Source organism: Rattus norvegicus, chromosome 6 (assembly GCF_036323735.1).
Source record: "Rattus norvegicus strain BN/NHsdMcwi chromosome 6, GRCr8, whole genome shotgun sequence".
In the NCBI taxonomy this organism is placed as follows: domain Eukaryota; kingdom Metazoa; phylum Chordata; class Mammalia; order Rodentia; family Muridae; genus Rattus; species Rattus norvegicus.
Window position 1 is genome coordinate 106402309 of NC_086024.1, and position 12360 is coordinate 106414668.

Sequence of the window (12360 nt, forward strand, 5' to 3'; positions counted from 1 at the left end):
AAAGTTGGGTGGGTAGAGACAATGGGGAGGATCTGGGAGGGGTTGGGGGAAGAGGAGAATATAATCAAAATATATTGCATGAAAAAATTTTTAATTAAAAAAAATAAGAACCTCACATAAGCTGATGCAAACGAAGCTCATCCTTTGTTTTTTTTCTCTGAAGACAGTGTGGAGCATAACCTTTTGAATCTTGGCCTCCGATTTCCTCACAGCAAAATAAGTATCCTCTTGTCCTGCTAGCACGCCGCACTCTGAAACGTTCTACCACATTTCATCATGGCTCTTCCCTTACTCTCTCAGATCTCTGCTCCAGCGTCACCAAGCAGAGAGGGCTTTCTTGATGACTCTATGCATCTGGAGTAGCCACTTCCCTTCCCCATGTACTGCTTATGACTTTTATTGTTACATTTTGGCCTGCTTTATTTTTCTTGGTGGTGCTTGGCACTCCTGATACATTGTATGTGAGTAGCTTTGTTATCTAGCGTTCTGGTTTGTTGTTTTGTTAACTTGACACAAGCCAGAGCCACCTGGGAAGAGAGAACTTCAACTGAGGGCATTGCCTCTGTCAGATTAGCTGTGGCCATGTCTGTGGGGCATTTTCTTGATTAATCATCGGCGTGGGTGGTCCCAGCCTACTGTTGGTGATACCATTCCTAGGCAGGCCGTCCTGACAATGTCTAAGAAAGTTGGCTGAGTAAATGGGTGGAGAAAGCCAGTAAAAGGAGCACTTCTCTATAGCCTCTCTATCAGTCCTGCCTCCAGATTCCTGCTTTGAGTTCCTGCTCTGACTTCCTTCTGGTGGTGGACTGTGATGTGGAAGTATAAGATAGAATAAACTCTTTCCTCCCCAAGTTGCTTTTGGTCATGGTGTTTCATCACAGCAATAGAAAGCTAAGACTTCAGTCCCTTATTAGTCCCCGAGCTTTATGAGAACAGAAGCTTGCTTCTTCAGTTCTTTGCTGTGCCCACAACACTTAGAATGGTGCTCGATACACAGCTATTGGATGAACACTTACTGAAAGAGTCAATGGACAGAGAGATGGTGAAGCTGGCCTGCTCACTTGCTGAGAAGAGAACGCCTGCTGCTCGAATTTGTTGTGTTGTGTTACCCCATGTAAAATGTCGAAAGAAAGGTCCTCCTTGCTTCGGTTTCTAACCTGGGTCTCTAGAACCACTAGTGAGTGGTTAAGACTGTGACTTTTGGAGCCAGCTGGATGTGGGGTTAAATCCTGGCTGTTTCAGAGCATTGTGGACTTACCTGGTGGGACTACTGGGTGAGTGGACACCATGCTGGGCAGGTGTTTTGAACAAGCCTCATCGCAATGGGCAACACAATAGGTTCCACTTTTATTATTATTGTTCTAATTTTATCTTGATGCCAAGGCCCTTCCACCCACCCTTATTTAAGAGTGTGTTCTGCGATAAGAAGGGGTCGATGGTGAAAGGGAGACCAGGCTTCTATTTGGAGCTAGCCCTCACAGTTCATCTCTCTTTGGGAGCAAAGACCCTACTTTGTGAGTTGCTCTGTTCTCTTATATTTGAAACATGCACTTGGTCGCCAGCCACACAGTTACGCAGATACAGAAGGGCCACAAATTCTTCACCAGGTTTATTTTCTCCAGCTTGAGCAGCTGATGTAGAAGGCCCCTGAATGGTATTTAGGTCATTATCACCTCGATGGGGAGTCAGATTCCAAGGGCAGACTAAACACTGTCCGCTTAGAGGCAGAACAGATGAGTCAGGAGGAGTATACAAGCCGGGGTCTTGTTCTCTGTTCTGCTGCATTGCTGTGAGTGGACACACCTTCAGTCTCTCACCACCATGAAGTCCTGGCTTCAGGCACAGGGGCTGGAGGCTGGGAAGGCAATGTGTGGACCTCTGACTTTTCTTGACATGTCAGTCTGTCTTGCCTGACTACAGCTATTTGTCTGCATGGTTCCGTATTTAATAGCATCAATGACTGTAGATATGTGTATGTGTTCAGGTATATTCGTGAGGACACATGACACAAGGGTAGTTATTCTTGGCTTTGGGAGAATTGAAAACAGAGTGGGATTTTGAGGGATCTAAATGACTCTGGCTTTGCCATGGAGTGGTCTTGCCACCTCCTCTCCATAAGAATAATTGGTGGCTTGGTCCTTGATGGGAAAGAGCATGGAAAGGGACACATTCTTTGATGAGGGGGAGGTCCACTGGGTGTGGAGAGTGTTTGTATAGAAGAGCTAACAGTAGAGAGCAGTGACAAGGCAAAGGTCCCCACAAACTCTGCCCACTGTGTCCAGTGGCACCAATTGTGGCTCACCCAGATGTCCTTCAGTTTGCAGACAGTGCAAGGCATTCCTTTATCCTTGGCTCAGTGGGAGGTGGGGTAAATTGTCAAGAAAAAATCCCATCTGGGAATATATTTGGAGAAACAGAGAACTTTATTGGCAAAGGGCTCCCATGTAGTGATCACCAGAGGGCAGCCTCCAGGTCCTCCTCAGGGTAGTGGGGACAAGAGAAGGAAGACTTCTGTGTCAATCGGAAGTTGACCAACGGAGACGAAGTGCTTCTTAGTGATTAGTCACAGTGACTCTTACCTCCTCATTCAGTCCACACACCAGGCAGTGCACACACTGTGAATGTGGGTCCAAGGGTCGGGAAGGCTCAACTTATCCCACCTGTGCTTTCAGCACGACGCATGAATCACAGTGTAGTCGTATCTTATTTAGGCTTACCTAATGCTTGTCCTCACAAGCTGGATAGCCTAATACGGTTCTTGGGGGGAAAAAACCTCTAAAAAAGTAAATATTGAAACTGAAAAATAATATCAAATCATACCAGCGTTTGAGCTGGTATTTTTCTAATTTCTCTTATGACCTTTTCTTTTCCCATGGCTGGAGGCAAAAACAACAATCTGGTATGAAAAAGAAAACAACCAAAAAATGACTGTGTATGAGTGTCTGTGAGTGTGTGTATCTGTGTGTTAATGTGTGTGTAAATGTCTAAGTATGTGTGCATATGTGTGTCAGTGTATTGTGAATATGTGTATATGTGTGAATGTATGAGTGTGTGTGTGACTGAGTTTGAGTGAGTTAGTGTTGATATCTGTGAGTGTGTATATGTGTATGAGTCTGAATGTGTGAGTATGTGTGAATGTGTTATGAGTATGTATGAGTATGTATGAGAATGTGTATGAGTGTGTGTGATTCTGAGTGTGAGTGAGTGTGTCAGTGTGTGTGTATTAATGAGTGTGTGTGACTGTGAGAATGTTAATGTGTATGAGTGTGAGTGTGTTTGTGATTAAGTATGTGTATGTGTGATAGTATGTGTATGATGAGTGTGCATGTGTGTATGTGTGAGTCAGTGTGTGAGTGTGTGAGTGTGTGTATGTGTGTGTATGTGTGTGAGTATGTGTGAGTGAGTCAGTGTGTGAGTATGTGTATGTGTGTGTGTATGTGTGTGAGTATGTGTGAATGAGTCAGTGTGTGAGTGTGTGTATGTGTGTGTTATCTGTGTTTAAACTCAGGGCACTGTACTACCGAGCTCAGCAAAATGACCTTGCAGTTTTCTTGGAACAGATTTACTTCAGTGATGATTATTAATGCTGAGTGTTCCCATAAAGTGAATATTTTGCCTTGAAGTGTCACCAAGAGAACACTGAAGCTACCATGGTTAATCAAATAAAATTTTGTTTTTTCAGCCAGGGTTTCATCTCAGGCTGGGTTCAGATTTGCTAAGCTGAGGGCGACCTGCCTCTCCCTCCAAGGTGCGGAGGTTAAAAGCGCTACTGCTCGTGATTTATTTAGTGCTAAGACCGAACCTGGGACCTTGTGCATGCTGGGCAAACACTCTACTAGCTGAGCCACATTTCCACCTCCTATCATTTAACACTTTCCACATATTCTTCATGTAATATGCTCAGAATTTTTTTTATAGCAGAATGAGATTTTTGTTTATTTATACTGATAACATAGCACCTTCCTGCCCCATACCAGTTACAATAGTGCACAAAAAAGGTTTACAATGTTGGTATTCTTTCCCCCTGCTCCTGGTTTGTTAGCTATCTGTCTGGTAAGGCCCAAATTGCCTCTGTTAAGTATTAAGTCATCTGAAGAATGAGGGCTTTTACTGGAAGACTTCAAGTTCAAGGCCAGTCTTTGCCTCATAACAAAACACCGTACAAACAAAGCAAATGGTTTCAGTTACATTAACTCAACCAAACCCAGAGCTTACCGATCACTAATAACTAGTATATGAACAACAGTTAATTTGTATCTATTAAAGACTGTCAGAGCTGTATATCCCTTAGCAGGCAGTGAACATTCTGGTATTGAATAAAATAAAATTTCTCTAAAAAAAAAATCCTATTTGCCAGTGCTTTACCCAATCGGATAGTTCCTTCTTCAATTAAAGGAGAAAGAGAAACTTTTCCTAGAGCCTAGAATATGTCCAGAGCAAGGAAGAGACTCTGCTAAGCCTGAGCTGGAGGGAAGGAAAGTTGGGAAGAAATGGGCAGAAGGGAACAGCAAGGAGGGAGAGCAGAGATCTAGCAAGGGAGTCCAGGGAAAGGAGCAGAGCTTGGAGAGAAGGCAGGAAGAGATAGGGTGGAGGGAGGGGCACAGTATGGGGGAGGGCTGTGGGTTCACGCCACTCCCTGCTTCTATTAATACAATTAAAGTGTTGAAAATCAGATCTCATGTGAAGCTTTGAACATGAATTTTTCATTACAGCATTGGGGGTGGGGAGGAGATGGACGGGGTGGCAGGGTGGGGAAAGCAGTGGGGGAGGGTTGTAGTCATGGGGAGTGGGACAGAAAGTCTCTAAGCCTTGCCTAGACCACATGGCCTGTGTGGTACTGGCCCAGTCCCGTTCCTCTGAGGTACATCAGAGACTGTACCCAATCGGATCGTTCCTTCTTCATGGACCTCTGCCCTCTTTAATTTTCTCAAGTCCTTGGCAACCCCTGCTTCCTTCCTTCATTAGTTGGATGCTTGGCAGGGAGGTCCCTCGATGCTGTCTCAGAGAAACCAGCCCTGCTGTCCACAGCATGAATACAGTGGGCTCCAGCCCTTATGGCAGAACAGAGACCTCAGTACCAGTACCATGTCTGTCATCCTTTTGATTAGAAACTTAGGGTGAAAAAAAAAGCATAGCTGGAGAGCTCCAGGCATTCAGGTATATTTCTTTTCTTTTTTTTTTTTTTTTTAAAGATTTATTTATTATATATAAGTACATTGTGGCTGTCTTCAGACACACCAGAAGAGGGTGTCAGATCTCATTACAGATGGTTGTGAGCCACCATGTGGTTGCTGGGAATTGAACTCAGGACCTCTGGGAGAGCAGTCAGCCCCCATCAGGTACATTTCTGATCCTGAAAAGAAAAGGGTCACCAGGCAAAAAAAGGCGTTTCGCCCCATCTTCAGCCAAACCTGCCCTCCCTGTGTGCACCCTTCTCAGTACAGTAGTTCTGGGAGACTCATGGTGTCTTGGCCCAAGCTAGCTATGGGGTCTCCAGTACCCAGTAACCCAGGAGTGAGACAGACATCGGACAAATCTGCTCCTTTCCAATAATGATAAATAGAGGGAAGGCTGTGGCCAGCCACATAACTTATCTGCATTTCAGTCTTGTCTCAAGGCCTCTGATAAACAAAACAAAACAAGTTAGACTTGGCCCAGTCCTCCAGTTAGCAGGTGGGCCTGGGGTGAAAACCTAGACTGTACCCCTCCTTTCTGTTTCCCCTCCCTCAGGACTTCCTCCGGGATTAGGTTTGTTGTGTGGTCAATGAATTTGTTTAGATTGAAAAGGGGGAACATTTCATCTCTGGCACTGCTGGGGAGGGGCTCTTTCCCATGTGGTTTTGTCTGCCGCCCCTCCCCCAGCTGATTGCACGGTAGACCTGAGCCGCTGAGGGTCAGGGTCCCATGGACCGCTCTCTCCCTTCTGCACAAGCCTTTCCCGCAGTCTGCTCCCTGGAAGGGGGCCTCCCCCACCCCCGCCGACTGCCTGGGGTTTAATCTCTGCCAGGCCCGGTGCTCTGGGCTGCTGGTGTGTGGTCCCGCGCTCTGATGGGCCTCAGCGGCTGGAATCAGTGAAAAGGGAAGCAGGGACTCAACCCTGGCACTTCTCAAAACAAAATGAATGACTCCAGTTTCAATCAGTTTATGGCAGACGCTGGAGAATTATATATTTTCTAGTGGAGGGGGTGCGGGGTGGTCTTGCAGTGTAAGCTTAGGTCGGCTTGGAACTTACAGTCTGCCTAGCACAGTGCCTGGTTTTGTGTGTGGATAAAGTCCTTTTTGAGGTTTCTGCATTCAGAAAGACTCGCGTCAGTCCTTTATGCGAATGGCTGCCGCGGTTCAAGGCAAGATGCTGGACCCAGGGCAGGAGACCAGATTTAAAGGGCACAGGTAGAGACCCGATGGCTGTTGGCCAGACTCTTCTGATGTGGACTCAGGGTCAGGTATCCCGCCCCCTCTCCCCTTTATTCTTTTCCTTTTCCTTTTCGAAGTTTGAGACAAGGTTTCTCTGAGTAGCCTTTGGCTGTGCTGGAGCTCACTCTGTAGACCAAACTGGCTTCGAACTCACAGACACCCCCTCCCCCCCCCCCCCCCCCGCCTCCCTTTCTGTCCCTCTTCCTTTGCCCCCAAAATGCTGGAATTAAAGGCCTGTGCCACCACTGCCTGACTTAGGTATCACCTCTTCTATGGGAATCTGGAAGAAGGCCCAGCTTGGGGGCCTGTGGCCTATCCCACTCTCCTTTATATTGTCATTTCTATGCCAGAACTTGTCAAGTTGCTATTGACAGGCCTTCCACAGCAAAGGAATCGACCTGTAAAGCCAGGCGCTCTGTCTTGTCTCTTAGCTCTCCTCTGTCTGCATCTTCAGATACCAAGTTATTCTAGAATCTGTGACTGTGCTGCTGATAGTGCACAGTACTGAAAGGGCGAGCCAGGGCCCTGGCCTGGGATAGCCAGGTTTAGCAAATAAAATCACAGGAGACTCAGTTTGGCTTGAATTTCGGGTAAACAAGGAAATGTTTCGAGCTCAAGTGTGCCTCGTACTATAAAAGAGTTTGACACACTCTGCAGCTAGCTTTTCTGTTTAGCTGACATTCAGATAGAACAGAGCTGTGTCTGACCCGTGACTCTCCTCTAGCCCTCTTTCTTGGTCCATTGTTTTATTGCCACTGTAGCCAAACACCTGAGAGCACCGACTTGACGGAGATATGGTTAATGGTTTCAGTCATGGTGTGCGTGTGTGTGTGTGTGCGTGCGTGTGTGTGTGTGTGTGTGTGTGTGCGTGTGTGTGTGTTTGGGGCAGTGGACATCATTATGTCATGGTGATGGGGGTATGGGGAGTGGGAGGTGGAGTGTTGATGAATGGGTGGGGAGGGAGGGAAGAAAGGAGAGAGAGAAAGAGACATAGAGACAGAGACACACAGAGACATACAGAGACACACAGACAGACACACACCCCACCTGAGCTCTTGGCTGTCTCTTTTGTCGCTTTGGATCTCATCCTGGCTCTGTGGGTTGCTGTGGTCCCTGGCCCATGTTCAGGTGGGTCTGCCGTCATTACTTACTTCTCTCTGGAGATGTCCCCCACCCCCAGATTTGGTTTATTAATCTCCCATGGGCTTAACCATCCTCTCAAATTGACATTCATTGCAGTCTTAGGCTGGCCTTTCCCCCACTGTCTCTTTCTCTTTCAGGTTCTCTTTTCTTTCTGGAGCACTTTGGGGGCCATCTTGAGATACTGTACTCCCTCTACATTTCCGTCTTTTTACCCCCTGCCCCTGCATTCTTTTTTTTCCCCCTACCTGACTACTTTCTTTTTGTTCATATATTTATAGATCCTGGATGGGTTCAGGTTCAGCCTTCTGAAGACTGAAGGCAGTGGGAATGGTACCTGCTGAGATCAATGGGGATGGCACTCACTGAAGTCAATGGGGGTGGTACCCTCTTAGGGCAATGGGGAGGGTCCCTGCTGAAGTCAATGGGGAGGAGGGTCCCTGCTGAAGTCAATGAGGAGGGTCCCTGCTGAAGTCAATGGGGAGGGTCCCTCTTAGGGCAATGGGGAGGGTCCCTGCTGAAGTCAATGGTGAGGAGGGTCCCTGCTGAAGTCAATGAGGAGGGTCCCTGCTGAAGTCAATGGGGAGGGTCCCTGCTGAAGGCATTCCTCTCCCAGTTGTTCTCCAAGCACCACCATTTGCTTCACCGATGTCAATAATTTACCCCTTACAACTGATAATTTTTATTGTGGGAAAACACATAACTTCTAATTTACCATCTGAGCTGTTCTCAGGGATGTAGTCCATGGCACCGAGTAAGTTTACATTGTGTAACCATCCCGAATGTCTTCCTCTTCTCAAACTGAGACTCTGACCCATGACACCCATTCCCTTGTGTCCAGGCCCCGGCAGCCACCGCTCTGCCTCCTGTGCCTGTGAGTTTTACTACTCTCGTTAGTGGACGCGTAGATATGCATTGCTTCGAGCAAGGCTTATTCCCGTAGTTGCGTGTGTTGTAACCTCCTTCCCCGTAAAGGCCAGAACCTATTCTTCCTCCACTGGCTCTTTAAGTGATTCCCCCCTTTGGCTACTGTGAATAAATACTGCTGTGCACTATAGGGTACCGACAGTGATTTGAGCCCCTGCCTTCGTTTCTTCTGGGTAGATAGCCAGAAGGGGAATTATTGGGTCAATGGTAACTCAGTGTTTGATTGTTCTGAGCCATTTCCACTTTACTTTCCTTTTCTTAGCAACTGTATTATTTTACACGTCATCAGCAACACACAAGGGTTTCCCTTTCTCTACATCCTTGCCAACATCCTCCCCATACCTCGGTAAGAGCCATCTTGGTAGAATCAAGGAAGATACTTTTCTTTTCCTTCCAGCAGGTACTTTATTAGAGGGTGCGGTGTGAAATAAGACAGCAAGGCGGACGGGGATGGCGTAGGTGGGAAGTGGGGTGACAGCCTAACAGAATTTCTTGGTGTCCAGGTCTTTGTATTCCTTGTTGTACAGGGCCTTGGAGAAGCAGATGCCAGCCTGCCGGTCAGAGTTGCAGATGAAGTTCTCACAGTCGATGTTTTGGTCACTGCAGGTGATCACATTCTTGTGTTTGAGTATGTGTTGGTCGTAGGGGTTGTCTATGAGGAATTCACAACTTTTCAGCTTCTTGGCTTGACTGCAGCAGTGATCACGAGTCTGGCAGCAACTGTCTAAGTCATCCACTGGGGTGCCTGAGCTGCCTATGCCACGGAAGCAGCCATAGTGGGTGTACTCCATCACTCCCAGGGGATGGTGTGCTTGATCATATTGTGAAACTGACACCCAGCCCGAGGGCTGATGCTGTGTGCTGTAATACCTGGTGTGAGGACTTGAGTGACTTCCCTCTTTATAGTTGGAGCCCCGTGCTCCCAAAATATGTCCCTTTGCTTTGTTCTTAGCCACTCTTGGCTGGTCTTGGGTTATGTTTCATCTGGGCTGCTCCAATTGGTCAGCCCACGTGGTCACGTTCTTCCTTTTTTCCTAACCCATGATGGCTTCTCCAGGAAGATACTTTTAATTACTGCTTTCGTATGTGAAAACTGAGGCTCAGGGAGGTAGAGTGACTCCGCCAGCATCAGCCAACAGCTTGCAGAGACGGTATTGAAATCAAAGGCTGCCAAACTCTCAGACTGCGACTCCTAACTGTTATGTCCCATTTCCTGCCTGGAATACAGCTATCCAAGCACAATCTTTCCCCTGTCTTTGGACAGATGTCTAATTGTGCAGGACATCTGGTAAAGGCACACGTATAAGAACCAAACAGAGATGGGTTTTTGTGTATTCTTCCTGAAGTGATGCCTCACACATAAGAGCAATGGTAGATAATTTCCCTTTAATTTATATGCCTTCTAGCAATTAAAAAAAAATAGTCTGGTTGGGCCACTCTGCAATGCTTTGACTTCATGTCACCTGACCTTTACAGTGACTGTCACTGTATCTGGGCCAGGTGTTGACCTTGGGAGTGTGGTGAGAGGATAATGAACCAGAAAGTAGGAGATAAGATGTTGGCAGCCAGTTGGCCAGAGAGATGTCAGTTCCTTAGAGGCATTATCCAGGATTTGCATGAGAGGAAGCACCCGGCTGTTGGGAGCAAGAAAGAGACGTGTGTGTGTGTGTGTGTGTGTGTGTGTGTGTGTGTGTGTGTGTGTTACCCATAGTGCAGACACAAGGACTGCAGGAAGCACTCGGCTGCTGGGGCAGGAAAGTGAGAAGTGTAGCAAGGAGTTGGGGCAGCGTTCTTGTGGCCAGTGGGAGTGTTCTGGCCCAGGGCAAGGCTATGTCCTTGGCTGGGTGTAGAGCCTGGCATGAGTCTGTGAAGCGCTGGCTGGCACAGGAGGCTGTGGTTAGTTAACACTGCATCTCAGACTCTAGCTCTCTCTCAAATACTACGCTGTCTAGAGACTATGCCCCTATCTATTTGCTCCACTGACTTTTGTTAAAAATATTTTTTTTTATTTAAAATTATGGGTGTGGGTAATTTACATCCATGTGTGCCTAGTGCCTACTACCCATGGAGACCAGAAGAGGGCATTGGGCCCTTGGGATTGGGTCTATTGATGGTTGTGTGCAGTCATGTAGGTGCAGAAGAGTGAACCCAGGTCCTCTGCAAGAGCAGCTGTGCTTCTCAGGACTGAGCCGTCTCTCCAGCCCATGCTTCGCTGACTTTGAGTGTAGTCCCCATGGAAATGGACTGGCTCCTTCTTCTAGTGCCTGCTGAATCCTTAGAAAGACTCTGAGGAAAAGCCCATCTGGTTATCTGGTTCCAACCAGGCCAGTGACAGGGGTCAGACCACAGGAGAGTGTCTTAGGTTCTCTGCGCTCCAGTTTCCGCATCTGAAATATGGGAGGGATATAGGGATCGTGAAGTTGTCAGAGGAATAAAATAAGAAATTTATGAAGTACTTCATATGTGGTAAGTGTATGCTAAGTAAAGTGCATAAAAGCAACATTGGTAGGGACTTATATTTATTTCTCCATATTAAGCAGCCACGACAGCTCAGCCCCATCATCATGGTTGATCTCTGTGGAGGATGATCTTCTTGTCAAGCAGACAAGAGTGTCCAAGATGGGCGTAGAGACTGTATGAAAGGTGAGTGCCTCCCACCCACCCAGCTGATGCTTGCTGAGTATTGGATGGATCATCATTTTAGTCGGGGAGGGGGTTCCTGAAAAGGACAGCAGTACTTTGTCTCTTTGGCAAGGAGACATCCCAGGAAAGGCAGTGAGGGAATCCTTCCTGGCAGAAGGTGAAGCCGGGGCCTGTGAGTCTTCCGATGTTGCCGTTATAGCGATAAGATGCCTTCATTTGGCTACACATAGGGCAGGCTTTGCCCTCTGACCTGTACTCTGGTTACCCAGCTCTCCAAATCTGCCCTGGGTCATTCACAGAGCTATCCCTGGTGTCAAACAGCAGCAAGAGGAGCAGGTCTGTACAGCTGCAGCCCTGCCATTGGCCATACACAGCCTCAGGGTCTTTCCAGTGGTCAGCTTTCCTTTTTAAAAATTTAACTGCGTGTGTGTGTGTGTGTGTGTGTGTGTGTGTGTGTGTGTCCCTGTGTGTGCATGTCAGAGCACAACTTGTGGGAGTCAGTTCCCCCCTTCCACATGCAGATCCTGGGCATTGAACTCTGGTAATCAGACTTGGTGATAGGCTTGTACCTGCTGAGCCATCTTGGTGGCCCTCTGGACTATTTCCTAAAATTATTTATTTTGTTTTATGTGTATGAGTATTTTTGTCCGCATGTATGCCATGTGTGTGACTGGCATCCGAGGAGGTCAGAATCGGGCATCAGATCCCTTGGAAATGGACTCATGGACAACGTGAGCTGTCTTGTGGGTGCAAGGAACCACATCAGGGTCCTCTGCAAGAGCAACAGGTGCTTTTAACTGCAGAACCGCCATTCCAGTCCCTTCTGGGCTGTCTCTTAATTACAGTCCAGCTGTTTACTTTTCACAGATGCTCATCCCAGATGTTTAGCAAACAGATAAAGCGTTTATGATGGTTTCAGGAAGCTCCTTTTTTTCTAATGACTTCCCAAAGCAGCCTGTCTTCCAAACTGTACGTTATCACTTAGGTGGTACCTTCATGATCTGTCTCACTCACATCTGCCAAATCTTCTCTGTCCTGGAAAATAGACTGGATGGAGTCTATGGCAAGTTCTCCAGTCTATGGAGAGCATCCTTATGGGTGACTTCAAGCCTAGGTGCTTTATTCAGAGCGTGGAGCTCTGTCATAGAGCTCCGTGAAGTTTCTCTGTAGGCAAGTTTCTAAGACAAAGTGTCCCTAAACAAGCCCGTGATTTGGAGATTGGGAAGCCCAGTGGGG

At 47.3% G+C, this 12360-nt stretch overlaps 1 protein-coding gene across 1 annotated transcript; it reads right to left on the reverse strand.

Annotated features, from left to right (window-relative positions):
• Positions 1 to 8946: 8946 nt before the first annotated feature.
• Pla2g1bl1 (phospholipase A2 group IB like 1) lies at positions 8947 to 9547 on the reverse strand. The gene has a single exon (XM_039078197.2). It carries the CDS (start codon positions 9270 to 9272, stop codon positions 8961 to 8963), a length of 312 nt encoding a protein of 103 aa, XP_038934125.1. The 5' UTR covers positions 9273 to 9547; the 3' UTR covers positions 8947 to 8960.
• Positions 9548 to 12360: the final 2813 nt, after the last annotated feature.

Bases quoted from the DNA above. Each gene is read 5' to 3' on its own strand.
- Pla2g1bl1 (XM_039078197.2), bottom strand. From the start codon at position 9,272: ATGGAGTACACCCACTATGGCTGCTTCCGTGGCATAGGCAGCTCAGGC.